Source organism: Sphaeramia orbicularis, chromosome 18 (assembly GCF_902148855.1).
Source record: "Sphaeramia orbicularis chromosome 18, fSphaOr1.1, whole genome shotgun sequence".
In the NCBI taxonomy this organism is placed as follows: Eukaryota; Metazoa; Chordata; class Actinopteri; order Kurtiformes; family Apogonidae; genus Sphaeramia; species Sphaeramia orbicularis.
The window spans coordinates 6,471,256-6,490,682 of record NC_043974.1 but is presented as its reverse complement, the minus strand read 5'-3'; the positions used below and the strand labels follow the sequence as shown (position 1 = coordinate 6,490,682).

The 19,427-nt window shown below is 44.1% G+C and overlaps 1 protein-coding gene across 6 annotated transcripts in view; it reads right to left on the bottom strand.

The window, feature by feature from the left end:
• The window catches only part of tec (tec protein tyrosine kinase), a 128,829-nt gene that overhangs the window by 23,937 nt on the left and 85,465 nt on the right, over positions 1-19,427 (bottom strand). For 4 of the 6 annotated variants that reach the window (XM_030162037.1, XM_030162042.1, XM_030162039.1 and 1 more), the window contains 7 exons: positions 19,351-19,391; positions 19,039-19,241; positions 14,641-14,706; positions 14,257-14,311; positions 14,053-14,135; positions 13,125-13,258; positions 10,482-10,556 (listed from right to left, as the gene is read on the bottom strand). In XM_030162037.1, the coding sequence (XP_030017897.1) occupies positions 10,482-10,556; positions 13,125-13,258; positions 14,053-14,135; positions 14,257-14,311; positions 14,641-14,706; positions 19,039-19,241; positions 19,351-19,391 (657 nt within the window). The remainder of the gene's footprint in view (positions 1-10,481; positions 10,557-13,124; positions 13,259-14,052; positions 14,136-14,256; positions 14,312-14,640; positions 14,707-19,038; positions 19,242-19,350; positions 19,392-19,427) is intronic. The other 2 variants (XM_030162041.1, XM_030162043.1) reach the window with 2 other exon arrangements.

The window sequence follows — 19,427 nt, the reverse complement described above, 5'->3', positions numbered from 1 at the left end:
TACACTAATACAGATACAGTACAATTAGAAATAAATCTAAATAATAAATAATGAATGCAATACGAATACATATAAAGAAATATAAATATAATAAAGCTCAAAAACTTCACGTAAATTCTCTACTGTATATGAAATGAATGAGCTCACCTGGGATCACATACACAGACACATAGAACTACTCAATTAAAGGAGCCTATTTAAACACTGCTTTAACTGGACTGACTAGATCCAGGCTGAAGCAAGCTGAGATCCAGGCTGTAGTGGGTATAGGCCCCAGCTGATATTAACTGAGGTCCAGACTGTAGCAGGTGGAGGCCTAGGCTAAAGCTAGCTGGGATCCAGGATTCAGCAACAGAGACACTCACATATTTTTAGATTTAAAGGTCTGTGAAAGCAGCCAGGTGTGATCTTCTTGGATAGGTATGAAAGCAAACCTTCATACCTGGTCAAAATAACAAAAAATGCAGGGGTTTTCAGACCTCAAATAATGCAAAGAAAACCAGTTCATACTGATTTCTAAACAAAACAACACTAATGTTGTAACTTGGGAAAAGTTCCGAACTCTGTATTTCGTGGAATAACCCTGATTTTCAATGACAGCTTTTATGTGTCTTGGCTCTCCACCATTGCTGTTGGATGACTTCATGCAGCTCCTGACATTGAAATTCAAGAAGCTCAGCCATGTTCGATGGCTTGTGACCATCCATCTTCCTCCAGAAGTTTTCAAAGTGGGTTCAGGTAGGAAGACTGGGCTGGCCATGACAGGGTCTTCATCTGGTGCTCCTTCATCCACACCTTTATTGACCTGACTGAGGCCAGAAGCATTGTCCTGATCGAGAAACCAGTCCTCAGAATTTGGGAACATTGCAGATGTCCAGTAATTTTCAATAGTTATTTTTTGATTCCAATTACTATTTCGGTACTAATAGGACTGTTTTTGCCTTTTGTAAGAACATAGTGATGGCCACAGTAGTGATGTTTACACTTCTTAAATCATACAGTGTGCTTGTGTTGGAATTCAACAGACACAGGAATGGAATGGCTGTCACACATGCAGACATGCAGGTTTCACAGGAAATTGCAGTGGTCTCTTAATTTTTTCCAGAGCTGTATATATTCCCTTCTGTCTTGAGTCTGTTTGCTTATGCAAAATGAAACACAATTAATATACACTATATTACCAAAAGTATTCGCTCACCTGCCTTGACTCGCATATGAATTTAAGTAACATCCTATTCCTAGTCTATGGGGTTCAATATGACGTTGGTCCACCCTTTGCAGCTATAACAGCTTCAACTCTTCTGGGAAGGCTGTCCACAAGGTTTAGGAGTGTGTTCATGGGAATTTTTGACCATTCTTCCAGAAGCGCATTTGTGAGGTCACACACTGATGTTGCATGAGAAGGCCTGGCTCTCAGTCTCCGCTCTAATTCATCCCAAAGGTGTTCTATCGGGTTGAGGTCAGGACTCTGTGCAGGCCAGTCAAGTTCATCCACACCAGACTCTGTCATCCATGTCTTTATGGACCTTGCTTTGTGCACTGGTGCACAGTCGTGTTGGAAGAGGAAGGGGCCAGCTCCAAACTGTTCCCACAAAGTTGGGAGCATGGAATTGTCCAAAATGTCTTGGTATGCTGAAGCATTCACAGTTCCTTTCACTGGAACTAAGGGGCCAAGCCCAGCTCCTGAAAAACAACCCCACACCATAATCCCCCCTCCACCAACTTTACACTTGGCACAATGCAGTCTGACAAGTATTGTTCTCCTGGCAACCGCCAAACCCAGACCCGTCCATCAGATTGCCAGATGGAGAAGCGTGATTCATCACTCCAGAGAACGCGCCTCCACTGCTCTAGAGTCCAGTGGCGGTGTGCTTTACACCACTGCATCCGGCGCTTTGCATTGCACTTGGTGATGAATGGCTTGGATGCAGCTGCTCGACCATGGAAACCCATTCCATGAAACTCTCTGCACACTGTTCTTGAGCTAATCTGAAGGCCACATGAAGTTTGGAGGTCTGTAGTGATTGACTCTGCAGAAAGTTGGCGACCTCTTCACACTATGCGCCTCAGCATCCGCTGACCCCGCTCCATCAGTTTACGTGGCCTACCACTTCGTGGCTGAGTTGCTGCCGTTCCCAAACACTTCCACTTTCTTATAATACAGCTGACAGTTGGCTGTGGAATATTTAGGAGCGAGGAAATTTCACGACTGGATTTGTTGCACAGGTCGCATCTTATCACAGTTCCACACTGGAATTCACTGAGCTCCTGAGAGCAACCCATTCTTTCACAAATGTTTGTAAAAGCAGTCTGCATGCCTAGGTGCTTGATTTTATACACCTGTGGCCATGGAAGTGATTGGAACACCTGATTCTGATTATTTGGATGGGTGAGCGAATACTTTTGGCAATATAGTGTACATTAAAATGAATGATATTTAATTATGATTAATCGAAATTAATCCACAGCAACCCTGTGATTAATCTGATTAAAAACCTATTACATGTCGAACAGCTGAACATTCATCTTTAATGCAAACTAAAAATACATGAAACAGTTAATTTTCTGCAATGGCCACACCTGCAATGTGGGAGATGCCCTAATTCAGTTTCTGGACCATGGATAAGGGCCGATCATGCCAACATTGTAGAGGATTTATGGTGAATGGGCAATTCAATCAGACTGTAAAACGTAACATAACTGATAAAGATTTCACACAATGTCAAAAAAATTCAGCTAGTTAGACTACATAAACAGTTTGCTCTGATGTCGAACTTCATATGTTGAACATGCAGTTGAACATGTACATTGGCGCCTGCAGACGTACATTTGTACAGCCTGCTATGTGTACCTCACACGCAAAGAGTGACATTTGAGAGAGAGAGACAGAGACACTGATATATCGAGAGAGATAGGTAAAGTATACAGTGTATTTATTTATGTGCGTGGGGACATTCGCGAATTCCAAGACTGCCAACAGTTCAGTTCAGGGGAAAGTTAGTGGCTGTCACGGAAAATGAAATGTTTCATGTATTTTTAGTTTGCATTAAAGATGAATGTTGAACTGTTTGACGTGTGTGTGTATATACATATATATATATATATATATATATATATATATATATATATATATATATATATATATATATATGTATATATTTTTTATTTTTTTTATTTTATTTTTTTACCAGAATGAATGCGTTGAATCAGAATGTCCTTAAGCGCTCTGTATCTTGATTTGGGTGTGAATCGTATTGCATCGCCAGATGCAACACACATATCTTTAGTATGTCAGATCGGAGATGCTGTATCAAGATGCTTAACGTATCAGCCCTACAACTAAGATTCCCAACCCTAATATTAGGGGTGTAACGGTACAGAACAATTTCAATTCGGCATGTTTTCTGTACAGGGGTCTTTGGTTCGATACGTTTTCAATACGTTTTTTGGTACAGGGAAGGAGACCAGTGAAGGGGGAGACATAGGGGGTTGGGCTCCATAACTACCTGTGGGAAACAGGACATTTCTACAAAATATTGTTCAGTCATTTGCGCATTAATAGGCACCCCACATGTCATGTATTTTTGAATGTTCAGTGTTTGTTTATAGCAAACACTGTAATCTACTGAGTGTCTTTGAACGCCTCACAGTATTCCCTGAGGTGCAGTGAACGTGACCTCACAGTAACATCGCGCAGAGGCACAATGAAGGAGAAGAGGAGCAGGTTCAATTAATTTTTCTAACTTGAGTTAAAAAGTAAAAATCTTTTTGCTATAATGGAACCCATCGACTCTTTTGTGCCACAAAGCTGCATCATACCAAAAGTGAAAGTTAACATGCTTTGAATGTCTGACCCGGCTTCTGTGCCTCTGTTATACTCCCTGTTGTCATGTTTAGTTTTGCTTTTTGCACTGAGAATTCGCTGCTGCAGAATGCAGGGAAACCACCCAGAGTAGCTAACCCAGGGCCGGACAGTCCTCATAATGAAGGACCCCCAGAAGGGAACAATACCATCCAACTACTGGCCTATAACTTGCCTCAGCACCACATAGAAGCTCCTATCAGGAATCATAGCAGCTGAGATGAGTAGGCACATGGAGCAATACATGAGCAGAGCACGGAAAGGAATCAGCAGCAACACCAGAGGAGTCCAACACCAGTTACTGGTTGACAGGGCAATTGCCTGAGACTGTAAGATGAGGAACACCAACCTGTGCACTGCCTGGATTGACTACAAGAAAGCCTATGACTCAGTGCCACACACATGGATACTGGAGTGCCTAAAGCTGTATAACATCAACAGAACACTAAGAGAGGCTATGGAACACGACTCTGGAGACCAACTCAAAACTAGTTGCTCAGGTAAGCATCAGATGTGGCATATATCAAAGAGATGCTCTGTCCCCCCTATGGTTCTGCGTAGACCTAAACCCCCTCAGCCAGATCATCTCAAAGAGTGGCTTTGTGTACCGGTTCTGAAGTGGAACAGCCATCAGCCACCTCCTCTACATGGATGACATCAAGCTGTATGCCAAGAATGAGCATGACACTGACACCCTGATCCACCTCACTCGGATCTACAGCAAAGACATCGGGATGTCATTTGGACTAGATAAATGTGGGCGGATGGTATCTAGAAAAGGAAAAGTGATCACAACTGAAGGGGCTGAACTACCTGAAGGGAACATTACATATGTGCAGACAGTTAAAAATACCTGTCACAAAGGTGGAAAACAAAGGACTCACATGCACAGTGCTGAAGGGAAAAACAAAGAGTTTATTAACATAAAAAATATAGAATAAACAAAAACCTGAGTCTGAGTCCTGAGAAATCTTAGTGTCCGGGCTATGGCAAAGATGGAAGTTGTCATGGCCAGCGACATGCAACTGCAGCCCCAAGCCTTAAATAGCTAACAGCTAATGAGCTGCAGCCGCACGTCGCCCCGCAGGTGAAAATCATCCGTAATAATGAGAGGGAGGAGCCGGCGGTTAACACCGGCGCGGATCACAACAGGACCCCCCCCTCAAGGGACAGCTCCTGACGTCCTCAAAGAAGAAAAAAAAACCCACAAGGACCAGTACCCCCACAAGGACCAGTGCCCCCACGAGGACAAGGGGCATCCTGGCAACGGGGCAACTTGGCAATGGGGCGTGGATGGCCCCTTGGCAACGGGGCGTGTACAGCCCCTTGGCAACAGGTCGTGAAGAAACCTCAGGTCCGGGTTGTGGAGAAACCTCAGAACCGGGACGTGGAGAAACCTCCAAACCAGGACGTGGAAAAAACCCCCAGACCGCGATGTGGAAAAAAACCTCCGGACCGGGACATGGAAAAACTTCTGGACCGGGACATGAAAACAAACCTCCAGACATGAAGATAAACCTCCAGACATGAAAAAACCTCTGGACATGAAAAAACTTCTGGACATGAAAACCTCTGGACATGAAAAAACTTTCGGACTAACAGAAAAAAACCACGGGAGGAAACTGAGATGGGGAAACATGATAAACTACACCGAGACTGGGAAACGCGAGAGGCATGACCGAGACTGGGAAACACGAGATGCATGACCGTGAACAGGGAACGCGAGAGACATGACCGTGAACAGGGAACGTGAGAGACATGACTGTATTCGGGGAACACGAGAGACATGACTGTAATCGGGGAATGTGAGAGACATGACCGTGAACGGGGAATGCGAGAGACATGACTGTATTCGGGGAATGCGAGAGACATGACCCTATTCGGGAAATGCGAGAGACATGACTGTAATCGGGGAACGCAAGAGACATGACCGTAATCGGGAACGCAAGAGACATGACCGTAATCGGGGAACACGAGAGACATGACCATAATTGGGAAATGTGAGGTCAAGGTCAAGGTAAACTGTATTATCCCCGAGGGACAATTTGTTCTACAGCCAGCAGTATCATACAGACAACAAACCAACAATAAATACAATAAATAATCCATTAAAAACAATAGCACCAGCATTACAAAGACTTATTCAGCAGAGCAATGGCTGCTGGAACCAAAGAATTCCTCATCCTATTGGTCCTACATTTAGGAACACTGTATCTGTGACCTGATGGGAGCAACCTGAACTCATCATAAAGGGGATGACTGGAATCATCCAGGACTGACTGAGCCTTCTTCAGAGTCCGCCTCTGGTACAACACAGTCAGATTAGTGAGTGTGGTGCCAGCAATTTTGCTGCACACTTTAATGATGCCCTGCAACCTGTTCCTGTTTTTAAGAGTAAGCAGCCCATACCAGCTGATAAAAGAAAAGGTCAGCACAGACTCAATAAAACAAGAATAAAACATTTTCATAAAAGTGTTATCCACTTTGAAACTGCAAAGTTTACGGTAAAAATGTATCCTCTGATGAACTTTTCTACATACAGCATCCACCTGAGATTCAAAAGTTAGCCTGTGGTCCAGCACCGTTCTGAGATTTTTATACTGCTGAACCACTTCAACAGCCTGGCCATTAATGATGACAGGAGAGAAGGCTGTAGGATTCTTCCTAAAATCTACAATCATCTCTTTGGTTTTAGACACATTCACATTTAAAAAGGACGCGCTACACCAGTCCGTGAATTCAGGCACTACAGGGCCATGATCAGGGTCATCATCCCTAAGAAGAGACACAATCACTGAATCATCTGCAAACTTGAGGACATGCCACCCCAGGTATTGAGTCTGACACTCATTGGTGTACAATACAAATAAAAGAGGGGAGAGGATGCACCCCTGTGGCGACCCAGTGGAAGACAAAGAACATTAGATAAAACACTGTTGACTCTCACACGTTGCAACCTCTCAGATAAAAAGTCCATCAACCAAGACATGAGGCTGGGCTCGATGCTGTGGATGCTCTTCAGTCTTTCTGCTAAAATACGCGGTTGGATTCAACTAAAAGCTGAGGAGAGCTCAATAAAAACTAGGCGCACAAAAGTCTTGGCACCTTCCAGATGTGTCAGGATCAGATGAAGCAGGGTACCAGGGAATGCGAGAGACATGACCGTATTTGGGGAATGCGAGAGACATGACCGTAATTGGGGAACGCGAGAAACATGACCGTAATCGGTGAAACTGCTGGACAAAACCAGACTTCGGGGAATCTGCCGGACGGAACTGGACTTCGGGGAATCTGCTGGATGTAACCGAACTTTGGGGAATCTGCCAGACAGTACCGGACTGGAAATCTGCGACTGAGACCAGACAGAGAAACATGGGCAGACAGAAGGACTTGGAAAACAGAGGGACATGGGAAGGCAAAGGAACACTGGAAAACAGAGGAACATGGAAGACAGAAGGACTCGGGTAAACAGAGGTACACGGAAGTTTGGGGGACATGGGAAGACAGGTGAAGAACTTTTCTGAAGTACTGAATTGAAGAGAAGGACGAAACTGGCCTGAAGTATATGAGGGGATAAACTGAGAGCTGATCTGAAGAAAGGAGCGGTGGACATAAGCGGTAGACATGAACAGCAGACATGAACTGCAAACAGAGACTGAAGACAAAAATTAAAAACATGAATTAACGACAAAAACTAAAAACATGAGTTAATGTCACAAGCTAAAGACATGAGCTAACAACACAAGCTAAAGACATGAGCTAACGACAAAAGCTAATGGCATGGGCTAAAGGCATGGGCTAAAGACAAATGAAGGACCAGGAGAAATGACAGATGGACGGAAACGATAGGGACAAAGGCAGAAATATTAGTTAAAAGGCAAAAACTGAACTGAAGAGCAGAACTAACCAGTTGTGAGAAACTGAACAGAACAGGAAACTGCAATAGAGCTGAAGGACAAACAGGGAAGAGACAAACAGAATCTAGCAGGCTAACAGGAGAAAATATAACAAAAATGAAGGACAAAGAGGAATGACAGACAATTTGGAGAGATAAGGAACATAGGTTCCACGACAGAGAACATCATGGAACGCAGAAGAAAAGGTACCAAAAACATGAAGCAGACCATCGGACAAGAAATTACTTGACATGAAAATAGAAACCTCATGAACAGGAAACAAATGACAAAACTATATGATAAAGGACCGGTGGTACAGAACATGGAGGCTGATGAAAGGCAAGGAACCGAAATCACACCTAGACTGTGAAAAACGCACGAGACCTACACACGAGACCTCACACAACGGAATAACAGATGGACTGAGAAATACACAAACAGACTGAGTAATACACAGACAGAATAAGTAATACACAGACAGACTAAGAAATACACGAATGAGAAAATAACACGAGAAAATTCACATGAAAAATTCACACCTGGACTGAGAAAATCTGGGAGGGACAATAAAACAGACAGATCAAACAGACTTTAAACAAGGGGGAAACCAACACGTGGACAGGCAGACCAAAAGTAATGAACTCACCGAACCAAAGGACACTCACGGGCGAAGACATGGGAGGAGAGCCCGGACCCCTCATGGCCCAGGTCCCCACATGGCATAGGAACGCTAGAAACACGAGGCAGGAAACGGGAGACAGAGATGCACCAGGAGAGAAAACTGGGGTGCACACCCGACGGCAAAACATGAGGCAGGAAACAAATGGGAGACAGAGACGCGCGGATCACAACAATACCTGGGGATCCCACAGGCAAATGGTAATCATGAGAGGCAGCTCGGAGGTCAGCCACAGCCAGATACCTACAGAGGGTGAGGCAGGTCCTGAAAAGTCAGCTGAACGGCAAAAATAAGATGAAAGCCATTAACACCTATGCCCTACCAGTGATCACATACCCCGCTGGCATAATATCCTGGCCACTGGAAGAGATACAAGCCACTGATATCAAGACAAGAAAGCTCCTTACCACGCATGGAGGGTTTCACTTTAAGTCCAGCGTCCTGGGGCTGTACACAAAGCGAAAGGAAGGGGGCTGAGGACTAGAAAGTGTCAGAACTACTGTCCAGGAGGAAACAGCAAACCTCCAGAAATATATCAAGAAATTGGCCCCCAATGACCGACTTATAAGTGAATACCTCAGGCAACCAAAGCCCAGTAAGGACGAGGAGCCCGAGGGGCTATCATTTAAGGACAAGCCCTTGCAAGGCATGTACCACCAGCAAATTGAGGAAGTGGCTAATATTGAGAAAACACACCAGTGGCTGGAAAAGGCTGGACTGAAAGACAGCACAGAGGCACTACTCATGGCTGCACAAGAACAGGCCCTGACCATCAGAGCAATAGAGGCCGGGGTCTACCACACCAGACAAGACCCCAGGTGTAGGCTGTGTAGAGAAGCCCCTGAGACAGTCCAGTGCATCACAGCAGGGTGCAAGATGCTGGCAGGCAAGGCATACATGGAACAGCATAACCAGGTAGTGGGCATAGTGTACAGGAACATCTGTACCGAGTATGGACTGGAGGTCCCAGGGTCCAGATGGGAGACACCCCTGAAGGTGACAGAGAACAAACAGGCCAAGATCCTGTGGGACTTCCAGATCCAGAGCGACAAGATGGTGATGGCCAATCAGCCTCACACAGTGGTGGTCGATAAACATCGGAAGACAGTGGTAGTGATAGATGTAGCAATCCCAAGTTATAGCAACATCAGAAAGAAAGAACATGAGATACTCGAGAAATGCCAAGGGCTGAAAGAGGAGGTGGAGAAAATGTGGGGTGTGAAGACAACAGTGGTACCAGTAGTGATCGGGGCACTAGGGGCAGTGACCCCCAAGCTGAGAGGATGGAACCAGCAGATACCAGGAACAACTTCAGAGATCGCTGTCCAAAAGAGCGCAGTCCTAGGAACAGCTAAGATCCTGCGCAGAACCCTCAGGCTCCCAGACCTCTGGTAGAGGACCCGAGGCTGAAGGAGACACCACCCAGGTGGGTGAGAAAAAGATTTTTTTTCCACACCACACACACACACACACACACACACACACACACACACATACACACACACACACACACACACACACACACACACAATACAAAAGTCCTAAACCAACATTTGGTTTGTTGATTTAATTAAATTCTACCAACCACATGTGCATTTCTCAGTCTGTATTAAGATCCAATCTGGATATATGTGAGTTACAGGGAAAAAAAATAGCTTCTATAAACCAAAGTGGTGGTATTTAGAGTGACGTCTCTTTGTACTTAACATTAATCTTTAATCCTTGTGTTTAGACAATGTGAGATTTATTGCATTAATTTTCTCATGTTTCATATCAGTTTTCATTTAACACATGTCAAATGTGTCTGTTTCTGCTGCTTCTTGTCATGGGGTCAGGGGTCACAATAAATAGTGACTTTAACCTTTACAACCCATTTTGTTCAGTTTCTAATGTGTTGACATATTTCCTGTTGTATATGAGGAAAAGAGAATGAGAAATAAAAATGCATTTCAGCCCGACAAAAACAACAAAGCTAAAGGTGTTCTAAAACTTTTGCACAGTTCTGTATAGACTTTTGGAGGTAAACCACCCTGTTACTGCTCACCGTAGCTGAAGCCTGCAGTGGATGGGGCAGACTTGTCCTGTTTTCCTACAGGATACCTCAATCTGGCTACAAGACCTACGACACAGAGAATGAAAACTTCACATGAATCAGCTGTTAAGGCATCTTTGTTATTAATTTCTTTGTGCAAGAAACACATTGTCACTTAAGTACAACAATTGTATTAGCCTTCCAAAAAACATTCAGAAAACTTAGTAATGTACAGTCATATGAATCATATGATTCAGTGGTTAATGAGGGTCTATACTTTAGCATGTCATGTTATGGAGCTTTATAGTCCTACTGCACTACATTTCACAAGTGAATATTGTAGTTTTCACTCTGCTACATTCATCTGACACTTTTAACTTAGAATTTTCCATCCCCTTCCTGTCCAGAAAACCACATACTGTATCTCTAAATGTGTTCATTTTCTTAGTTATGAACTGAAGGATAAAGGCCCAATCCAATTCACCCCTTGGCCCTCCCCTTTACCCCTACCCCTCCATTTTTGTTCATGTGAAGGGGTAGGGCTGTTATGATTCTCAATGAGTCGGAGGGGAAGGGCTAAGGGGGAGGGCTGTTGGCCCCTCGAAATGGAGATTTTTCAAGACCACACTACAAATGGAGGGGTATGAGAAATCTCCCATAATTCTGTTTGAATCATCGGCAAGATGGAGGTCACCACGGCAAAAAAAGTGCAGCAGTGTGATGAAAGAAACACACAAATGTATGCATTTTTCTTTGTAAACAGCTTAATCATTTGATTGTCTGTTTAATGCCATTTCAATGTATTATAGACTTCATTTATGCAGTTTGTGGTTAATAGCCGCAAAAGATGCCCAAAGCCCATGCAAGAGAGACGGTTAGCTGCTGACGGCAAGATGAATTCTTTTTCAGAGACAAAGTTGTTGCATTTCTTTATAGTGGCATCGATGACTGCTGATGATGTAACGGGTCTCGAAGGGTTGTCCCATTTCATAGGGGAATGTTTCAACCCCTACCCCTTGCAAGGTGTAGTGCAAAGTGCAAGGGCCAAGGGGTAAATTGGGATTGCGCCAAAGTGTTTCTTATGGGTTGAGATTAACATTAACCCCTCCTTCTTAAACCACATAAACTCTTTAAAAATTCACACGAAAATGCATCATCTCATTCTCTGAGCTCACGAACAGTTGATGTTTTAGAAATATGTTCCAACAGAGCCGCAACGTGACATACATATGATGATCTTATAGAATATAATGTATTGTCGCAGATTAATAAAGAAGTTCCACAGAATAAAGATGTTCCACTGAGGTCAAATGTAAATATATACAGCAGTAAACTGCAACATACATGATGGTTAGGGATGGGAATTGATAACAATTTAATGATTTTGATTCCATTATTGATTTTGATTATCAATCCGATTCCTTAGCAATTCTCTTATCAGTTCTCATTGGGTGAGGGAATAAAAGAGTACAAATGGGTTTGTTTGCATTAACTGTCTTTTATATTTCCATCTCTGCACAGAAAATATAACATATACAGTATGCACAAATAATAATAACAGATGGCTCATTTCGGGGGGAGGTGTCACAGCAGACGGCCATACAAAGTGAAAGTGACACTTAAGACACTTTACTAATTCCTCTATGTCTCCCACTGTTTTGCACCTCATTTTTCTTTTCCCTACTTTTGGAAAGTTTTATTTGAGGGGGGGCAACACGGTGGTGCAGTGGTTAGCACTCGTGCCTCACAGCAAGAAGGTCCTGGGTTCGATTCCAACACCAGTCGACAGGGGGTGGGACCTTTCTGTGTGGAGTTTGCATGTTCTCCCCGTGTCTGCGTGGGTTCTCTCTGGGCACTCCGGCTTCCTCCCACCATCCAAAGACATGCACTAATAGGTTAATTGGTTAATCTAAATTGCCCATAGGTGTGAATGTGAGAGTGATTGTTTGTCTCTGTATGTCAGCCCTGCAATGAACTGGTGACTTGTCCAGGGTGTACCCTGCCTTCGCCCCTATGTAGCTGGGATAGGCTCCAAGCAACCCCCGTGACCCTAGTGAGGATAAAGCGGGTTCAGAAAATGAATGAATGAATATTTGAGGGGGCAGGACGTTTGTTGTCCCCCGTAGTTGCCACTGGTGTTTGCTCTGCCACTAGATTCACAAGCTTCGCTAAGTGGCATATCAAACATGTGACATTCATGCAAATAACGACATCCTGTGTGGACAAATGTTTGAGCACATTGGAGGTATTTCCCCCCTTTGAAGAAATGAAAGCTTTGCAAGTGTCATAAGTGGCCCTGGTGTCATCTTTTCACATGAAATATAGCCATACTTTGGAGTGTTTCTGTCTCGATGCCATGTTGGCTACATTCTAAACCAGAACAATGCAGCGTACGTGTGACGTCATCACGCATGTGGAACGAAGGCGGAATCAATAAGCAGAATCATTAAGCAGGCAAGCAAACAATTCCAAGAAACTGAGCTACTGAGAACCAGTTCTCAAAAAGAAATGGTTCTCGATTCCCATTTCTAATTAAGGTAGTATTAAAATGAACTAAAACATATACAAGACTAAAACTATGATTGACATTTGCTTCTTGTGACATATTTTCACTGCATTGGTGTTAGTTCCCATTACTTCTAGATCTGGCTTTACCTGCAGCATTGTGTTTGTGATAGTCGATGAGGTCAGGAATGGTATTGAACAGGTGTTTCTCAGCCAGGTAAAACTGCTTGGGGGAGCTTTGTGTCTCCTTGATGTGATAATGTTTTATAGCTGCTCCTCCCTCCCTTTAAACAGATATATTTAAATCATAAACACGTAGAAAACTATCTGTTACAGTGGAATCTTGCAGTACAAATTTAATTAGTTCCATGGCCATGCTTGTTTACTCAGTTTACTCTTTTTTGACTAATCAATTTTCTCCATTGGCATGAACTGAAATATAACAATGTGACATTCACACACAAAGTAATTTTTAACATTTAAATGTCCCATGATATTTTTAATAATTCAATTTTAACATCCATATTGATCGCATAATTCACTTTAATTTATTACTAATAATTTAGAATTCATTATTTATTAATATACAAAACCAACTTATATGTCTGAATGTAATTTTTAGAGTAGATAGACAGCCTACGAGATCACACAAATTACACATTGGTGTGTATGTAAATTTACCCATAGACTGTGGGCTACAATTATAATCACTTTAGTGTACAGTAGTATACAGTGTACAGAGAGGCAGCCTACAAGAATGCGCACCATATACGAGATGTGTGTGATGCAGGACATAGAGCCCCGCCCCTGGGTGAAACGTCTGGTTTTTACTGAGTCCACTCCGCTGCACTGTACTCATCTGGGAGTTTCCTAATCTCCTCCATCTGAATGCTAGTCTCCTGAACATGAAGTGAGCCTGTGGAGGCTGCACCTGTTGGAGGCGACTTGCACTAATATTTTGAAACAAAAATTCTCAAGAGATCATAAAGAGAATTTCTTGTACTACAGCACACTAGTACTGCGAGGTTCCACTGTACTTAAATGTGTCATTTTTACCGTAGTGCTAAAGTTTTATTACCCTCCAACAGACTTGGCGTATAATGAGACAGTGTACATTCCTGGAGTGCTGGAGTCTCTGACAATGAAGGCTCCTTCTTTGTCCTGCAGGATCACACACAGACAAACATTGTCATTAGTGTAGTGAAAAACAACGTGACAAAAGAGATTTAGAAAATGTATGATTAAAAAACAATACACTTTGCTTTACTGGATAGAGACCAACCTCTTTCCTCAGCAGCTCCTCGGCCTTATTCCTGTTGATGTGTTTACTGTACCAGCTACAACACACACAACCAAACTGTTAATGTTGTACTTTTATGGCATACTCCTCAAAGAGGGCTAAATATAAGGTGATATTTTTTTCTGACATTAATGGCAAAGTATTACAGATTAAGCAACAGAGCCGTTAATTTCCATTCCATCATTAGTTTCTCTATTTTCTGTCTTTTGTGATTTAAAATGGATTATCTTTCTATTTGTCTGTGGAAAAGCAATGTATTTTTCATTTGTTCAAGACATTTTTAAAAAGTATAAATATCATTATAAAGTACCGGATTATATGTGGATGTGTGTTTACATCTGCTGTAGAAATTATTAACAAACTTACACAAACTGTACCAGGTTTCCGTGTTTCTTCTCTGTTACATAGTTACTTGGGATGTAGCCCTCCTCACTGTAAAATCCATAAATGAACACATCAATATGAGTAGAATTAGGACAGGAGTCAGAAAAACAACTGTATGGCCTTCAGTAACTAAGTAACTATTTGCAATTTTCAGTGGATCAAGGGGGAAAATTTAACACACAGTAAAATAGCAAGTTTCTAACAGTTTCAATTTGACGGTATCCACTGTGCCGGTAATTGCTACATCCCTAGGGTACATATGATTGGGGAGTTCTGGAGGATGGTGGGTCCCCATGTCTATTTGAAGGGCCTTTGGGGTGGCTGGTCCTGGATCCATACCCCTGAACCACAAGGGAGGATTAAGTGTGTCGGTGGCCCCTGGGGTGGGCGGCATCTCTCTGGGTGCAGTCGTTGGGTGCCCTGGACCTCTGGGCAGCTCTTGCCCATTGGTGGGTTTTGAGAAACAGGGGTGCACACAGCCTGCTGGCTCGTCTTCTGGACAGAAATTACTTCGTCCTAGTCATACTATCCCCCGACCTCTCCCCTCCCCATCCCCTATGCACAAGCACGTAGGGTCTTGGGGAGTATGCACGTTCTGGGGGGTATGATGGGGGGTCACTAAAATGACCCCCTTCTGTGGTACCCTGTGACGGCTAACTCCTCAATTTTAATTATACCCACTCACAACAAACAGGAACACTGACACCACACTTGCATGACACTTGGTGGGCGGTGCCAGTCAGGTAGGTGTGGTTGTCCATGCGGCATCACCCCCAGTGGTGTGCAGCCTCTGCTCCTCAATTTTAATTGCCTGCATACTTCACACTTCACAACATTGATAGGTGGGGGGGCGAGGGTGTGGGGCTTGAGGACGGGAGCTGGAGGGAATGGGAGGGTGGACTTCCAGGTCCCTGGGGTGCTTGGCCGTGGCATCGGGGTGCATACTGGCCCATGGTGGGTGGCTGTCTGGGGCGGTCTGGTTTCCCGGTGTGCTGGGTGGGGTCCCTGCCCAGGGCACGGGCGGCTCCTGGGCTTGTGGGCCTATGCCTCGCTTGCCCTCGGGTGGCCGGCGCCCGGTGGGGGTTCGGTGGCTGATGTCTCTGGCCCCTTGGGGACTACTTGTGGTGTGGGCATGTGGGAAACAACTTGACTTATGAACTCCTGCCAAAATGAGGAAGCCATTGTAGGGTTGCGAGTTGATTACATCCATGTCTTTCCAACTACACATGCCTCCCCTCTAAAATTATCATCTCAACTACAATATTTTCAATTGATTGTCATATTAAGAGCTCGAATAATGACTTTGTTTCTTCAAAATGGCTGACTGTGTGTCTGGTGGGACACACACTTAGCAGCACATCTACCTTGATGTTGAAGTGAGAAAAGGGACCCTTTTTTTGGTGCTAATGTGACATGGGGGAGGGGAAAACAATAGTCTCATGAGAACTTTTTCTTTTCAGGGTCATACTCTTGTGGTCATTAATGTTGTCAGTAAATCTGAGAAGATTTGTTTGAAAACTTGTACATAAGTTGTAATTCAAAAGTTTGGCCTTTTTAAGAAAGGGGACTGGAGGATGTGCTCCAACTACAAGGGGGATCACACTCCTCAGCCTCCCGGGGAAGGTCTATTCCAGGGTACTGGAGAGGAGGATCCGACCGATAGTGGAACCTCGAATCCAGGAGGAACAATGCGGATTTCGTCTCGGTCGCGGAACACTGGACCAGCTCTACACTATCCATCGGCTGCTTGAGGGTTCATGGGAGTTTGCCCAACCGGTTCACATGTGTTTTGTGGATTTGGAGAAGGCATTTGACCGTGTCCCTCGTGATATCCTGTGGGGGGTGCTTCGGGAGTATGGGGTCCGGGGCCCTCTGCTAAGGGCAGTCCGGTCCTTGTCTGACCGAAGCAGGAGCCTGGTTCACATTGCCGGCAGTAAGTCAGACCTGTTCCAGGTGAATGATGGACTCCGGCAGGGCCACCCTTTGTCATCAGTTCTGTTCATAATTTTTATGAACAGAATTTCTAGGTGCAGCCAAGGGCCGGAGGGGGTCCGGTTTGGGTAGCACAGGATTTCATCTCTGCTTTTTGCACATGACATTGTCCTGTTGGTCTCATTGAACCTGGACCTTCAGCGTGCCCTGGGGCGATTTGCAGTTGAGTGTGAAGTGAGTGGGATGAGGATCAGCACCTCCAAATCCGAGACCATGGTTCTCGATCGGAAAAAGGCGGTGTACCCTCTCCGGGTCGGTGGAGAGTCCTTGCCCCAAGTGGAGGAGTTCAAGTATCTTGGTGTCTTGTTCATGAGTGAGGGAAGGATGGAGCGTGAGATTGACAGATGGATCGGTGCAGTGTCTGCAGTGATGTGGTTGCTGTATCGGTCAGTTGTGGTGAAGAAGGAGCTGAGCCGAAAGGTGAAGCTCTCGATTTACCGGTCAATCTACGTTCCTACCCTCACCTATGGTCATGAGCTTTGGGTCATGACCGAAAGGACAAGATCCTGGATACAAGTGGTTGAAATGAGTTTCCTCCGTAGGGTGGCTGGGCGCACCCTTACCGATAGGGTGAGGAGCTCAGTCACCAGGGAAGAGCTCGGAGTAGAGCCGCTGCTCCTCCACATCGAGAGGGGCCAGCTGAGGTGGCTCGGGCATCTGTTTCGGATGCCTTCTGGACGCCTCCCTGGGGAGGTGTTCCAGGCATGTCCCGCCGGGAGGAGGCCTCGGGGAAGACCTAGGACATGTTGGAGAGACTCTGTCTCTCGGCTGGCCTGGGAACACCTCAGGGTCCCCCCGGAAGAGCTGGAGGAGGTGTCTGGGGAGAGGGAAGTCTGGGCATCCCTGCTTAGACTGTTGCCCCCGCGACCCGGCCCCGGATAAGCGGAAGACAATGAATGGATGGATGGATGGATGGATGGTGGCGCTAGAGGACAGGTCAACTCACTGACAGGTTTCATTATCAAGGGGTTATTTATGTATTCAACAAATGAAGTGCCTGACACAAAAACTTGGTCAACAATTTTATGTAAATCATTTTCTGGAGGTAAATACCCCTGCGGTCAAATTGACCCCAAGGGTAAAATGTGTTAGTAATATTTAAGAATAATAGGAGGGTTATGGCAGCACATAAGCAATATGTTTATCGTTACTGGTATTGTTGTCATCAAAATGAATGCATGTGTTTCTAACAGAAATAGTCTGACAGCACCTGAAAACTTACTTAGGGTAGCGGTGTTTCATCATAATGTCCTATCACCAAAATCATTTGCAACATGAGGGAAAGGAGACAATGCTGAACACATGAATTCAGCTTTAGTGGGAATTATGAGGAACACAGTTTCAAACACAGTTCTTCTGGATTTGAATGGAAAGGTCTTCTCTGATATATTATTGGGTTTAAGGGGGCACTTGGGTTGATGAGCCACTCTGAAGTTCATTGTCCAAATTCTGGGCTGTAGTTGTCACACAGTCTGAAAAAGGGCGTATGCAGCAACATTTGTAGGAAATATAGTGATGTAAGTAGCCTTTGAGTAACAGGAGTCATAAAAGAAAAGTTTTAAATATTGTAATCTTTCGCCACTCTACTGATGGTCTTTACACATAAAGGAACAAATAAATAACACAATATTCCCAAATATGCACTCAAATATTTCACCTCAAAACTATTCACACTGGGTTTGATGCAAATTTGGGACAGTTGCAACAAACAGCACTTGTTCAATAATACGACACACAATACAAACTGCATTTGATTCATGTTACAGAAACTCCTCACTCTCTTGATATCTCTCTTGACTTGTTGGCAATGCTGCTCTACACATCATCCTTCACTTCACGGTCAGTATCATTCTTGTGTGTCATACAAAAACAGTGCGGCTTTAAATCAACAGGTTTGGCACCATCACTGTTGTCACCTGGCATGTGATGAATGATTGGTTGATCTTTGTTGATTGATTGGTCTTTATTGGGACTGAATAAACCTTGTTCAGGAAAATATGCTTGTTCATGCAATACTTGCATTCTGAGCAAAGTGCTCATGACATAAATAACAGTTCTTTACAAATTCATTGCACAAAAAAACCCCTGATGAGTCTGAACATTCTGTGTAAAATCAGGAAAAAAGCATAAAACTTAAACTAAGATTTCCTATATATCTTACCAAGTATGAAAATAGCAGTTGAGCCTAATAAAATCTGAAGTCTTGTGACCATTTAAAGTTTCAGTTGTGTTTCAATCTATTTTTTTAAATACTGCAAATATTTGAGCAGCAACTTTCACACAGTCTTAACATTCTTTTGAAATGAGAGGGTATGTCTTAAAGCAGCAGCATATTCAGACAACCCTAAAATATGACAGGTCAGTATGTGAAACAGGCATGCTACTCACCCGTACTTGTTGCGTGCCTTGTACCAATTTATGTCACATTTCTCCAAGATGACATACTCGCCTCCTTTAACCAGACTCAGATCATGTGGTTCAGTGCCCGGAAAGTCAAACAAAGCTACCACCACTTCCTCACCATCAACTTCATCTTTATCCTCATCATCCTCCTCAGCTGCTGGGGGGAGGGGAGGAGGTGGACGTCGCTGCTGTGTGAGAAGGAATGAACACAAACATTTGTAGTTTTTCTGCCGTGGTTCACACATCAGACATAAATCTGTGGTGTGTATATTTGTGTGTGTTGGGGTAAGTGGCTACCCGCTCCTCTCCAGGAATCGGGGGTAAAGGTTTTCTGGAAACTAGAAAAGAGGAACAGAAACAAAGAATAAACCAAG